At 35.1% G+C, this 16,235-nt stretch overlaps 1 protein-coding gene across 1 annotated transcript in view; it reads right to left on the reverse strand.

The window, feature by feature from the left end:
- Nucleotides 1-6,326: 6,326 nt before the first annotated feature.
- The window catches only part of LOC149799839 (integrator complex assembly factor WDR73-like), a 42,655-nt gene continuing 32,746 nt past the window's right edge, over nt 6,327-16,235 (reverse strand). The window contains exons 7-10 of the mRNA XM_089958289.1: nt 15,763-15,884; nt 11,708-12,042; nt 11,143-11,176; nt 6,327-7,407 (exon numbers count right to left, since the gene is read on the reverse strand). Coding sequence (XP_089814415.1) covers nt 7,181-7,407; nt 11,143-11,176; nt 11,708-12,042; nt 15,763-15,884 — 718 coding nt within the window. The 3' untranslated portion in view covers nt 6,327-7,180. The remainder of the gene's footprint in view (nt 7,408-11,142; nt 11,177-11,707; nt 12,043-15,762; nt 15,885-16,235) is intronic.

The following is a 16,235-nucleotide window of genomic DNA, read 5'->3' on the forward strand; positions in this document are numbered from 1 at the left end:
TGGCAAGATCCTGGGAATAAACCTTGCTCAACATAAACATTACAAAAGGAACTAGACCCCTTCCCCACTCAATTGTTTTTACTTGCCTGTGGGAATGTATTTTGGAAATGAGTCATGACTACTGAAGGCCCATTCTTTGAGTTATGGCTACTGAATGCCCATTCTATGAGTCATGGCTACTGAAGGCCCATTATGTGAGTCATGGCTACTGAAGGCCCATTCTTTGAGTTATGGCTACTGAATGCCCATTCTATGAGTCATGGCTACTGAAGGCCCATTCTATGAGTCATGGCTACTGAAGGCCCATTCTATGTGTCATGGCTACTGAAGGCCCATTATGTGAGTCATGGCTACTGAATGCCCATTCTATGAGTCATGGCTACTGAAGGCCCATTCTATGAGTCATGGCTACTGAAGGCCCATTCTATGTGTCATGGCTACTGAAGGCCCATTCTGTGAGTCATGGCTACTGAAGGCCCATTCTTTGAGTTATGGCTAATGAAGGCCCATTCTTCGAGTTATGCTTACTGAATGCCCACTCCATGAATCATGCCTACTTAATGGCCCAAATATGTCTTGCAAACAGTTAAAGTCCAAACTTACGTGATTCACGATGTCTTATAAATGTTACTGTCTGATGTCATCTGGTACAAGAAATAATTCTCATCATCCGAGTCACCAAATAAAGTTAAGAAATCCTCATCGTCATCTGGTCATAAACATCATCCAACTCTGATTCCTTGTCTTTACTGTCATCTATAGGTGATTTTGTAGAGACTGAGCTAGTGTTGTGTGACACTCTGATCGTACAGTCTGTGAAATCTATTAACAATATTGACAATATTTTTCAGTATAAACATATTGAGTTTTCGGTCCAACCCCAGATTTATGAAGCATTTAGCCAGTTATCATTATAAGACCACCCCAACTCTGCATGAAGAGAATCATAAGCTGAACCAATATCAACTTATAAGTGGGTGTATATGGTACTGTCTGTAAATGAAAGTGGATGGATGCTTTACAAAACAGGAACACAAGAAGGTGCCAAAGCAATTGGAGTTGAGTGCCTTAACAAAGGACACACCACAGTAGCTAAACCAAACCGGTAGGATTCAAAAACTTGCACCTTTTTGGTTGTGAGTCCATTGCATTAACTATGAGCCAATGTGGCTCCCTACCTACTTTTGGTTGTGAGTTACTCTCAATCAGATGCATCCATGTAGATAAAAATAAAAGTCTCGTGTTTGAATATTAGGTTGCTATGACCTAGTAGCTGAGTTACCTCCCTGATTTGTCTCCACATGCCAAGTTACATAACTGATGGGAAATGAGGGTCCAAGATAAAGGGTGCAACAAACAGTTAACTGAAAATTAAATGTGTAATTTTATGACAATTACTCACCCTGATGCATCCGCATCACATTTTGCCGTAGATGAAATGAACAGATAAAACTAAAGTCACATAAACATGAATATATGATCACACTGACATTGAACTAGTTTTGGTATGGTCGAGTTACTTTTTTTTAAGGTGCATCCAAATGCCAATTTCTCCACTGCATACATTAATACAGTAATAGGAAATAAACTCTGTTTAAAATCTTTGACTTGTTAATGGCTTCTGATGTGGTTCAACTTAATTAAATTTAAGAATCAGGCCAGAACCTAACTGATGCTATGATCTAAAAAATATTTTTAATAGCCCTACTTTGACATGCAGGGCAATTGAGTTGCTTGCCTTTTTGATGGATCTAATGATTGAATTGGGCATCATTACAGATGGGACAGCATCAGAAAGTTGTCACTCTCAACTGATACAAAGAGAGAATCAGCAAACATAATCTGGTCCATGCCCTCAGGCACTACTTGAAATGCATATAAAACAGCCATGGAACCAGACATAATACCTTTTTCTTGTGGTAAAGGCCCTGAAACATGACATAAGCACTATAGCCCCCGAGACCAGATGAACCTAATGAACCTTTCAGCCCCATTGATTCAATTGAGCCTTTGAATGCAATATTTTTAATCCAAGACTACACTGAAGCAATTGGCAGTCCAGGTTCCTAAGTTCTATCTTTAAAATCTAGCATTGCAAAAGGGAATAGAATCTGGTGGGTCTAGTGGTTGCAGCCCAGTCAGTCACCAGATCCAATTAAATAATAGCATAATCGCCTTATGGGTAATTTTGAAGAATTCTTGCCCCTGATAATGAAAAATTATATAGACAGGAGGATGAAAGATTTGGTGTTTCCAGAGAGGTAGTGTTCTTTTCAAATGTTAATGTGATCAGATGAGTATTTTCAGGGAAAAATTTATTTACTCAAACATTTAGTTTTCATGAGTGTAGATGAAATAGGGTATGGTTAATTTATTTCACTTGAGATGCAATAAAAAATCTTCATGAAATCAGGTCTAAGATATTCAGTGCAAAAGCTGAAACTCGTACCACTCGAGCATGAAAATCGGGTCACAATGTCCAGGTTTTGGTATGGTTCAGTTACTTCACTGGTGTAAGTTTAATAGGGACCATGATACTGAGGGTGTAAAAAAGGAATTGAAAATAAAAAAGTAACTTAATTGTGCAAATTGGATTAAAGTTGCATATTTTTTTAATAGAAAATTTCATCAAGATATAGTCACATACCAATTTTTCATTCATAGGTAAAATGGGATCCAAGATATCTGAGGTGTAATGAATGAACACCTTAAAACAATAATCACTCAAACTTGCAAATTAGAGCATAGTGACTTATTTTTTCTAGGGTTGAGCTACTTTCATCAAGATTTACATGCCAGTTTTCATCATTGTAGATGAAACTGGGTACAAGACAATGGGGGACTGAAAAAGCTGAAGAGACAAAAGTCACTTGTGTCAAAGCGCCCCAGTTTTTGAATGGCCATGTTCCTTTGATGTAAAGACAAACCAATTTTCATCAGTATAGGTGAAATGGTCTGAGATATTGAAAGAGTATATAAATATTTAGAGGGCAACGACTGAACAAATTGAAAGATAAACGCATAAATGAATCAACAAAACATATACCTCCAAACTTTGTTGCCAAGGGAATAATCAAGAGAGTTACTGTGTAGAAACAAAGTGGTTGGATCTGAGTCAGGGGCCATAACTCCACTATGCAAGGATGCAGAATGCTGACAAATGACCTAACCCAAGGTCATGTTTATATGATGCTGCATTCCAAATTTGGAAAAAATCCAACAGAAAAGGAAGTTACACCTCTCCCTCGATAACTCGCGCACAACAGAGTCAACAAACATAGACCGCACTATAAGCAAGGCACGAGTTGCCAAGGGACCTCCATAAATTGAAAAAATTGCTTTGACATCGAAAAAACCAAAGGGGGGGGGGGCAGGGCAGCATTAGGGAATAGGGCTGTTTAATGACTGAATCCTCATTTTACTATCACGTCGATAATAATTGTTAATAACACGCTTTTTCTAATGAAGTTGTTTGCTATTCTTTTTAAATAACATTTATTTTCAAAATGTCCAACATAAGAAAGATTGTTCTAACTGGTTTCATCAACCATCACGTGTGCGCAAAAAAGCTGTAATAGATCACTGCATTTTGTTGTCTTGATCAGTCTGGTTCCCATAGTGGTGTTTAATAGTATCCTGCCAAATTGGTAGTCCATAGAGCAGGGAACTAGACTAATTGTTGTTACACCACCAAACAAGATTCTTTTTTTTTTCTCCACAAAAACACATGACATTTATTTCGTGAGACAATTGCCTATGTTGACACTCAATTTTTATATTGTTCAGTTAGCACAATATTAATGTCGTGATTTCATTGGAAGTAATAATGAAACTTTTTATCATCCATGAGGATATCTCTAAGTGCCAGTTCAAGAATTCTCAGAAACTCGCTTGCCCACAATGGTCCATATCTGTGAATTCAAGCTCTTTATTTTACAAAGTATTCATTTTGCTTGGCTGCCTTGTTATTTTTGATCACAGTTATGAAATAGTTAATTTAACCCTTTACCTCATGCAAGCACCTTTGGACACCTCTACTCCATTCGCATGGAAGCGCCTTTAGACAGCTCTACTCCATTCACATGGAAGCGCCTTTTGACGTTTAAATTCCATTTGCATGGAAGCGCTTTTTGACATCTGCTGTAAACATCAGCCATTTTTAGCAGGTTTTCATAGCGTCACCTTCGGGAAAAACCCCTATTAGATACCTCATTCATTGCTGTGAATGACCATTACATCAGATTACGTGGTCGCTGTTTATGCTCTGGTAGAAACCTGCTATTTAACGTAACTGGGTCGTATTCTCCACTCTCCAAAATGGAGGTCGCGGATTTCGTTCAGTACTTTTCATGAGTAGAATCACAACCATGAAAGCTTCAATAACTTAGGTAAAGGCTCTGATAATGATGTAGGTAGCAATTAGTTTTTATAAATTATCAAATTCAGATGACTTAGTGATGTAGACGCAAAGAACTTGTAAATTTCGTGTATGAGAAATGGGAGGCTACGGATGGTCACGCGGCTTCACTGACTTGACAGTGAACAAGTTCTCTCAAGATTTTAAAGCACATAAAAAATTCTTCCGTGAAAAATAATTACACAGCTATAATGACTTTACTCTTAAATTTTTCCGTGCATAATAGAAGTGTACCAAAAATATAAAATGGTTAAAAATGCTGTTAAACATAGCATACACTACACTGCATAACAGTTAACAGGCAGGCTTATGTGTATGGAGTCAAATAGGTAACAGGTGTTCTATTTATAGTGCCCTGCACTGGGTAACTTAGCTACATGTGTATTCGAGGGCTAAAAAGCCATTCACTCTGTGAGGTAAAGGGCTAAGGTAGTTTATACACAAAACCATTTACAAGTGTTTGATTGATCAAATTAAGTAAGTTCACCTGACATATGACCGGGGCCGCTACATTTTAAGTTGTAGGATTTTCATGCCTTTTAACTTTTCTTTTATTCCAACTCCTTTATTTGATTCAAAAGACATAATTAATGTGATAATACAAAGGCCAGCTTTTAATTTAGTGCAACAATACAACAAATGCTTCAGCAAGTCAGTTATCAAAACAAGGTCGGCACTTAATTAGGTTCTCAAAGAAACGCTTGCAGACATAGCTGTTATGGTATATTGACGCATTTTACGCTTAATTACAAGAGGACACATTGCATTTATGATGATTACACTTAAAAGGAACTAAAAGATAGAACTAGAACACAAATTTCAATTGATAAAAAAATTATTTAATTTGTATTTATTTATTAAAGTACTGCCTCCGCTCGGCATAAGTGACATTTTCATTGATCAAAATTTCCTTATATATCGTTAATTGCAGTGTACTAGGAATGTCATTTGGAAAGAAAATGTAAAGAAATTGTATGACCTATTTTTAAATTTTATATTTCGTAGTGTTGATTAAAATTTCCAGGTCCTATCTACCGTTTTCAATTATAAAAGGAGCGATACATCAAAGTTTCTGTTACCAATTTTGATCTCAATTTTCTTTAAGTTCAACAAATAGGGATCAATTTTGTAGGTATTTTCTGGTTTAAAAAATGGGATCCATGCCTGACCCCGCATTATAAGCAGGTTCCTAAGTTATCAGAGTGCGAGTTATTGAGGGACTGGTGTACTGTGCAGAAACAAAAGTGAATGGGTCTTACCATCTGGGATTTTAACTCTGACAAACAACAATGTGTAAAACTCATACAGGACTCATCAGTATCAAGCTGTAAAGTCTGGTTCCATGAAAAATTTTGTATCATGGTATTTCTGAAGTGCCATGATACATACCATGGTATACTACATTTATATTAGGGACCAACTATTCAATGTTCTGACACTCTTTTGTTTAATTTCCATCTCAATAGGTGGAACAAATATCTTGCTTTGATTTATTGCAAATAACACTATATTATATCCTTGATAATATTTTGAAGAAAAAAAAATTGTCTTGAGATAAAAGAAATGAAAATATTTAAGATTAAAAGAAAATAACAACCACCCACCTCATTTTTATTAAACAGTCTGTACCTTATAGTAGATGAATTTGCTATGTGTATGTTAATTGTTGTTGAAGTTGCAATCTAAAACATCTAACTAAAGTGGTATGTAAGAGCTTAACTATAACTGATTCTGTGAAAGACACTGTACTGATATTAGTGAGCCTAAGATAAAAATAGGAGATATTAATATCGATGCCTACAATTTTCTAGCTACACTATTGATATAATAAGCAGGGAAACTGAGTGTGATGCCAAAACCCTAGCAAAATGTTTATCAGAGGGGGCCAGCAAGTCAAAACACACTTGAATAAATGAGAAAATGTTTAGTGGACTTGAGAAACTATGTCAGGCTCAGACAGAAAACAAGTGAATTCTGAAAACCTAAGGGTGATTCACAGTCTTACAAAGGAATACATGTACTTAACACATTCACACACACTAGTAGATAAATTACTAAAACATGAAGTGGTTTTTTATTTGGCCTGAACATTTAAAAAATATTTCATTTAGCTACTGCATTGGCATACATTTAATCAGAAATAAGGATTCTATTGTTAACAATATTAGCCAATCAGATACAATATCACAACAATAATAGCCAATCGGATGCAATATCGCATCATCAGTATTCACTGACTGTCACTTATTATCCTACTCAACCAAGATCTTCACACTATAAGAATATTTACCGAATATGATCAAAATCCTATTGGAAACAAAAGCATGGATGCATGAATGTACAGACAAGATGATTACTACACAGTCCTGATCAATTTGAAAAGCAGGTAACAAGTTCTAACTAAATCAATAAGGAATTCTATAAACATATTATTATTACATTCATTTAAATTATAAACACAGTATCATTACATTCATTTAAAATGCCACATGTTGAGACCTAAATAACACTTTTGAACATTTCAATGTTTACTATCAGCATCCGATTTATCTGCATTAAAGCATCTTTTTTTTTTAAAGTGTCTCAGATGATTAAATCATCATTTTTGCTTGGAAACCTCTCTGAAGTTTAGATATACCATGAGGAATAGCTGAACATTTTTATATTTAATATATTACTGTGACACTATTGTTGCTATCAATAACATAATTATCAGATTGTCCTTCAAAGGTTTTTTCAAGTTATATTCATAGTACGATAATTTCATTTAAGGATATATTCCCATGCATGAAGTGACCCATCAGATGCAGCTGAAAGGATTAAAGATGCCTGGAGAGGATGCTGAAGATGAGCTGTCACTGTAAAATCACTTGTGATTGGCTCCTCACATGTAGTTACATGACCTTCATGGGTGAAGACTGGTCCTATCTTGTTCTCATTAGAATTTTTAAATGAATCAAAGCAAAATACATCCACCTCACCATCAAATCCTGAAAAGTTCAAAGAAGCAGTTTTGAAAGGTGATTGTGTTAATTTTTACATTAACAAAACAGTCTATTACAAGATTTGATGTCACAAATAGACTACAGTTTTTATTTAGTGTCAATCCTACTACATTTACTGTAAAATCATACTAAAATTACTGTAAATCCAACTATATTTACTATCAATCCTACCACGTTTATTATCAATCCTACTACATTTACTATCAATCCCACTACATTTACTATCAATCCAACTACAATTACTATCAATCCTACTACTTTATTATCAATCCTACCACATTTATTATCAATCCTACCACATTTATTATCAATCTTCTACATTTACTATCAATCCTACTACATTTACTATCAATCCTACTACATTTACTATCAATCCTTCTGCATTTACTATCAATCCCATTACATTTACTATGAATCCTACTACATATACTATGAATCCTACTACAATTACTATCAATCCCACTACATTTACTATCAATCCCACTACATTTACTGTGAATCCAACTACAATTACTATCAATCCAACTACAATTACTATCAATCCAACTACATTTATTATCAATCCTACTACATTTACTATCAATCCCACTACATTTACTATGAATCCTACTACATTTACTATCAATCCCACTACATTTACTATCAATCATACTACAATTGCTATGAATCCTACTACAATTACTGTCAATCCAACTACATTTACTATCAATCCAACTACAATTACTATCAATCCTACTATATTTACTATCAATCCTACTATATTTACTGCCAATCCTACTACATTTACTATCAATCCTACTACATTTACTATAAATCCTACTACATTTACTATCAATCCTACTACATTTATTATCAATCTTCTACATTTACTATCAATCCTTCTGCATTTACTATCAATCCCATTACATTTACTATGAATCCTACTACATATACTATGAATCCTACTACATTTACTATCAATCCAACTACAATTACTATCAATCCTACTACATTTACTATCAATCCCACTACATTTACTTTGATCCTACTACATTTACTATCAATCCCACTACATTTACTATCAATCATACTACAACTGCTATGAATCCTACTACAATTACTGTCAGTCCAACTACATTTACTATCAATCCTACTACATTTACTATCAATCCTACATTTATTATCAATCCTACTACAATTACTATCAATCCCACTACATTTACTATGAATCATACTACAATTGCTATGAATCCTATTACAATTACTGTCAATCCAACTACATTTACTATCAATCCAACTACATTTACTATCAATCCTACTACATTTACTATCAATCCTACTACATTTACCATCAATCCTACTATATTTACTATCAATCCTACCACATTTACTGTCAATCAACTACAATTACTGCCAATCCTACTACAATTACCATCATTTCTACTACATTTACTATAAATTCCACTACATTTACTATCAATCCCACTACATTTACTATCAATCCAACTACAATTAATATCAAGCCTACTACAATTACTATCAATCCCACTACATTTACTATCAATCCAACAAAAATTACTATCAATCCTACATTTACTACCAATCCTACTACATTTACTGTCAATCCTACTACATTTTACTATAAATCCTACTATATTTACTATCAATCTTACTACATTTACTGTCAATTCTACTACAATTACTATCAATCCTACTATATTTACTATCAATCCCACTACAATTACTGCCAATCCTACTACATTTACTATCGATCCTACTTTATTTACTATCAATCCATTTACAATTACTGCCAATTCTATGACATTTACTATTAATCCTACTACAACTATTGCCAATCTTATGACATTTACTCTCAATCCTACTACAATTGCTGTCAATCCTATTACATTTACCATCTATCCTGCTACATTTACTGTCATCCTACTACAATTGCTGTCAATCCTATTATAATTACCATCAATCCTACTACATTTACTGTCATCCTACTACAAAACCTTTCAATTCTATGACATTTACTGTTAATCCTATGACATTCACTATCAATCCTGCCACAATTAATGTCAATCATATTACTTTAGCAATGTAAAATTTGGTCAATAACAGTAAATTCAATATATCCAGGCCATATAATCAATACCATATGCTAAATGTTACCCTTTATATTATGACTGACAGCATGAAAAAAAACTAGAACTATAAGTGATCCAAGTGTTGCAAAGGACCTACACTCACTACATTTTACCCCCTGGGTACTTAAAGAGGGAATGGGCAAAAAGGGGCTACATAAAACTCTTAAATGATATTGTGGAACACGGAAAATTGAACTCATTCAAGGTCATGTCAGTATAAAGGATCAAAATTTGGTTGCAATCCAACAATCCTTGTTAAATGGTTGGTTTGTTGGTTGCTTTGTAATGGTACTCTCAACATATTATTGGTGACATCATGCAGAGGACATGGGAGCTAATAGCTTTTCCCAATGACACAATAAAGCTGCTGACACAGGCTGACATGGGCTGGTATTGAACCAGCAACCCTTAGATTATGAGTCTTGAGCTCTACTGTGGAAACCAGCTAGAAGGACTAGCAATTGGGGGGCATAACTCTTGTAAATGATGCTGCTGAACACTGGATATCAAACTTGCTCAAGGTCTTTTCAGCATTAAGCCTCCTACCAAATTTAGCTGCAGTTCAATAAACCTTTGTAAAGTTAGAACGCAGATACCAAATTGAGGAGGATGCACAATCTAAGATATAACTCCCATAAAGGATGTCAATGAATGCTTAAACTCTGATAAATTCAAGGACTCATTTTAGTCAGTTTGTGTTGTAAACCAAACCAAAGTCAGGAAAACAGGCAATCAGGGGTATAACTTCCTTGCAAATGATTTCATGGAACATCCAAAAGAAAATTCATTTGAAGTCTCATCAAAGAATGCTATCAAAATATTCTGTTGTCATAGTTATAGTTAATCCTAACTGAAAAATGTAATACAAGATCACAGGCATTCAGTGTTGCAGGCCAAAGATGAAGGATACCACTGTTATATGTTAGTGTGCTTTTTTAAGAGTTCACCATGAGGGGCTAGTAATTTGGACTGTGAGTGTTGCCATAAAGGCAATTAACCAAACTGAACACACCAAAAACTGTGTTCAGTATCAGATAATACAAGTTATCCATGTGATTCATATCTGTCTAGTTGCAGCATTAATCGGAAAGATAGGGAACTTTATTGGATATGCCAATTACATACTCTACAGCCGGTAGGGATCAATATTTCTGTTTGAATGGGCGTCCAGGCATTTCTAACTGTAATTATGATAACACTAACATTCACATTTATTATACTTTAGTTTGTTTTTGTGGGATCTAACACCATTTCCAGCACATGAGAGACTACACATGGCAGCCAGTATATTTGGCAGAGGAAGACCCCAGAAAGAACCAGTGACCCACAGGAATCTACTGGAGAGCTTTCTCACATACCCACATTAGTTAAGGCAGGACAAAACTCACACAAACTGAGCTGAGATATGCGAGTGCTTTGTAAAGATGAATACCTCCTACCACTCAGTCACCCAAGGCCACCTAATCATCATGAGCAACTAAAGAATAATAATCAATCCCAAAAGACACATATCTGTATTTGTAAAACATGCATTCCTCACCATACCCCCTCCCACTCCAACTAATTCAGAAGATATACTAGAATTACTAACCAGATGTAGAGACATACTTCTGACAAGAAGATACCTGTAATTAGAAAAATAAACAACTGTATGGACATTTCATTTGAATTTATGCAGACTTCATATATTCAAGTTATGTTGCAATATAAATATTACATTCAGCTAATAGCAACTGTCTGAAATTAACAAATATCAATCTGGTTGTACACTTCAAAGATTCAGACAAGTGACTTTTCATCAATTAGAACTTGCAATAAAAGTAACAGCCAATAAAGTGCTGTAAGTCTACCAAAAATCCATTCTAAATTGTTAATGGACATAGACAGGTTATAAAAAAAAGTATCAAACTACCAAAGCCATGCAAAAAATGACTGACAGGAAAAAATACAATAATCAGTTGTCTCAATATGAATAAGAATTTACATGAAATTATAAACTGTGATTAATTACATTTATTCATCTCCAAACTATATATATTTACAACTTTTATTTATACATAATTATTGAAAAGTTTCTACAATATTTAAGATACTTAATCTTAAATATCATTCTTAAGTTCAAGGCTGTCATTTAAAAGCAGATCATAAAATATCACCTGTAGATTAATATGTTCGCTATCTGTGTTAGCTCCCTTGTGAGTTGTTGCCCCTGAAATACATTCATTAATCTTTCTTGGATCTAGACAAATAAACTGCCCCTCTGAGGACAGCTGGATGAGAAGAGTTTTCCCTTGGTTTGTTGCACACCCATCCACACTTTTTATTGCAGTCCAGAAAGCTGCCTGTCTACCCAGGCAAGGTGAATGTGTCACCTTGACATTCTTGTCTCTGAGGTCAAGGACAACAAGGTCACCACTGTTTCTGCAACAACACAAAATTGTACTGTGTCCCAGGTATGACAGATAGCTAACTTCCTGAGATAAAGACAAATCTGGAATAAAAAACAACACTTGTATTTAATTAACAGTAGCTTCACTTTTGTGCTATACCAGGCAGAAGTGTATGGAAGTATTTGAACAAAATCTGTCATTAACATGCCCAAGCCAAAACAATATCTGTCATTAACATGTCCATGCCAAACAATATCTGTCATTACCATGTTCATGCCAAACAATATCTGTCATTAACATGTCCATGCCAAACAATATCTGTCATTAACATGTCCATGCCAAACAATATCTGTCATTAACATGTCCAAGCCAAACAATATCTGTCATTAACATGTCCATGCCAAACAATATCTGTCATTACCATGTCCAAGCCAAACAATATCTGTCATTAACATGTCCATGCCAAACAATATCTGTCATTACCATGTCCATGCCAAACAATATCTGTCATTAACATGTCCATGCCAAACAATATCTGTCATTAACATGTCCATGCCAAAACAAAGAGAACCTACACATCTAAGATGCGTACAGCTAATTATTGCTCAATCCAAAGCAGGATGTAGCTCACAAAATTCATCAGAATGTTAAGCTGGCACAATATGCACATCTTTGCTTTGCAATGAAAAAGCCAACAATATAAAAACAAGAGTCCCTCAAAGAGACTGTCACTCTACTGAAAAGAATTTCCAGGATTTCAAGATAAGATCATGTCTTCTTTTAAGTGCTGAGTGCTGAAACCATCTCTGATATTCTTCAGCAATAATAAGATTTTTAAATTAGCTGCTGTGATTGACATATTGGATGTCAGATTGGCAACATTTCATTTAGGACTGACAAGACATCATACAAATTCTTCTGGTGGAAATGTTGATATGAATGGTGAAAGCATAGTATCGATATGACCAGTCATCTAGGAGAAGTAGTGATAACAAGATTTTAAAGAAGGCCTATGTTATGGCCCTATTGGATCACTGCCATTTTCATTTAAGTCCAACCAGTTCTTCCCGTCACACATATCTGTGCATCACTGATGCATGTCCAAAAAATGTTATGCACACTTTTGTTTCCATAGGTATTTCTGATGCAATGGATTCAAACACTATTATCAGGATTTGTCCAATCTTTAATGCAGAGAACATGGGATGGTATTATGTGTTTTGAGAGTAGGCATTGTTATGACAGTAGCATCCTTAACCTCATGCTCTCATGCAGTTTCCTTCTAGCTCAGCAACATGTCATCCAGACAAACAAACCATAAACGCTTTTCTCACTAGAAAAGATCTTCAGATGAAAACGACATACATTCAGATTTATCAGCCAAGAAATCAAAAGAAGCAGAAGATTGCAAAGTAACTGTGGCATGTAACTTGAAGGAAAAATAGAAGAAAGAATTTCCTTAACACAGCTCATCTGTTGGAATGATTTGCATGACCTGTGTTTGAGCAAGTGTTAAAGACCATCTAGGTGAAGAATACTTTCATGACTTGATCTAAAACATTTTAAAATCTGCCCTTGTTCGCGATGAGTTATCTGGAGAACTGATGGCATTCTTTCACAACATGGAAATCTAGAAGCCTAAAGAGAAAATGAAAGGAGATGGCTGATTTGCAATTTTAAGAGAGAGTTTGTATATGTGTGTGTGCGTGTGTGTGTGTGTGTGTGATTTAGATTATTAAAATAGCTTTAATAATTTTAGTGTTAAGTGATATCTAGCACTGGGGCACCATGCAGCAGGCATGTAGCATCATATCCCACCCACTCTAATTATCCTGACACCAGGCCAACCAGTGATAACTCTAAATCTTAATGCTAAGCACCAAGCAAGGCAGCTGCTAGTAACAATGTTATAAGTTGCCTGCATCAGAGGCAGACACTCCACCAGGGTGGACTGGTTTTATGTGAGAGAGAGAGAGAGAGAGAGAGAGAATTTCCTTTCTTCAGCTGAAAAAAGTATGGGTAAGATGCACATTTTTCAACATCTTCTTGACTCCAAATCTTTTGGACCATTCTGAAAAATTGTGATAAGATTTTCAAGATGGCCACTGAGGTGGCTATATTGATGTCCAAGCACTTTAGGACCAACTAGACATAATAAACAATCTTTTAGTAAAATCTCATGTTCATAACAACCAACCATTCAGGAGGATTAGTAATATAACAAGATTTTAAGATGCCAATATGGTGGCTTTTCATTTAAGATTAATCAGACATCATAAGAAGTCTTCTGATGAAATTCCCATGGTAATATTACTTTTTATTAAGAAGCAATAGCAACAACACATTTTTCAAGATGACCAAGGTCGTGGCCATAATGGACATGTGATTGGCACCATTTTCATTTGGGACCCACTAGACACCATCAGAAGTCTTCTGGTGTAAACCCCATGTCAGTAAGACTTTCTATTCAGGAGAAGTTGCTCTAAGACATTCAGCTGCAGTTTTACAGATGTCAGAATGGCACCATTGTCATAAAGGACCAACTAGGCATCATAAGAAGTTGTCTGGTGAAAAGTCCATGTTGATATGACCATTCCTTCAAGTGGAGTAGCGATATAAAAGATTTTGAAGATGGTCACTGTGATGGCCATACTGATGTCCAAGTGGCACCGTTTTCATCAATAACCAACTTGACCACAAGACGAATGTGTGTGTAATGTTTCATTGCAATTCACTAAGTAATTTAGGAGGAGTAATAACAAACTTGTGCTACAGGGCAGATGGATGACAGACAACAAACCAGCCCATCAGCTCTACTGGTCCATAACCATTACAGGCTTAAGCATCTCTCCAAACATGAGAGAATAGTTGTGTGCACAAGATTTATACAATAATCTATTAACTGATTTAAGCCAGATAAGGGACATAACTCTTGCCAATACAATCAGATCTCACTGTGGAATAATATCATGGTTAAAAGTAAATGCTGCTATCAATAACATTTATGAACAAGAATGCCAAGTCAGCTGGATATCTGCTGACCTTGTTAAAAATCCAATCCTCTCAAATTTAGTCCCAATTGATCACGAGCTTTTCAGGATGTGTTACTGAACCAGGACATCCTGAAAAAAGTCTACCACATATGGAATTTACCAAAAACTGTGATACAAATTGTACACACAGGCTCGGGATGAATGGATTAGGCTATTCTATGCCCCCTTGTCCTTGTGGCAGGAACAACAGTTCTTTGAAAATACATCAAATCTTATCAGATCTCAACAGAAATATATCACAAAAGGTTCTTTCACTGAACTATGGATCAAGAAAAAAAAAGTAATGATTCTGATTCATGTAAACATAATATTATTGTGCAATAGTTTTAAATATTATTTTATGCTGACTGCATATCAAGTGTCCACAATTTATAATATATGATCTTGATATTTTAAATATCAGCGTGATGTGGCCCTTGATGTAGAATAAAATGGAGAACCCAGAAGAGACCACCAATCACAGATAGAAGACCATGTAACCCTTGCATGTGTAGGGTCATGGCTTCAAACCTGTGATGTTAGTGTGTAATTATCATAAAGAAATGAGATACAGGAGCTAAGGTAAATATAGATTTAGTGTGCATGTTTGTGTGCCACGAAGTTAAAAAGTAATGTGATTATGGGCAACAGAGTCAAAATAATGTCAGGAACAGAGTAAAAAACAATGTGAAGGACACATTCAAATTAATGCACATTATTTCCTTTATTGCAAAAAGATCTAAATGAGATTGGGATGGTTTCGTTAAATGGTATAAAAAAACTGCAAACCTGTTGAGTCTGTCACTGTTTTAAAAGTTGCTAGGTCCACCATGGATATGTCATTTACTCTGGAGCCATAGGCAAAATTCTGGGCAGCGTCCTGCCCATCTATACATAATTCTAATCTGGGGCTGAAAGTAGTGAATAAAATCAATCTTTTTTATTTACTTCTGTATCCTTAGTGAGAAAATAAATTATTTACCATATTATGTGTTACAATTTTGTTCCAAGACCTCGACCTTTCATTAAAAAATTACCCATTCACTGAAGCTTCATAATTTTGTAATTGTCAAACAAGAGCTATTAGTGATGGGTACAATGCAATGGACACCACCAGCATCAATCTACTGAGCAGAAATGTAAACTGAAGAACTTTGTGGAAATAAATAGAGTGCATCCACAATAATGGACAATAACAATACAAAATGATCAGGCAAAACAAAACAGCTATGAAATAATATTCTTACTAGATTCCATTAGAA

Source organism: Sinohyriopsis cumingii, chromosome 5, assembly GCF_028554795.1.
Source record: "Sinohyriopsis cumingii isolate HCF-2022 chromosome 5, ASM2855479v2, whole genome shotgun sequence".
Taxonomy (NCBI): Eukaryota; Metazoa; Mollusca; class Bivalvia; order Unionida; family Unionidae; genus Sinohyriopsis; species Sinohyriopsis cumingii.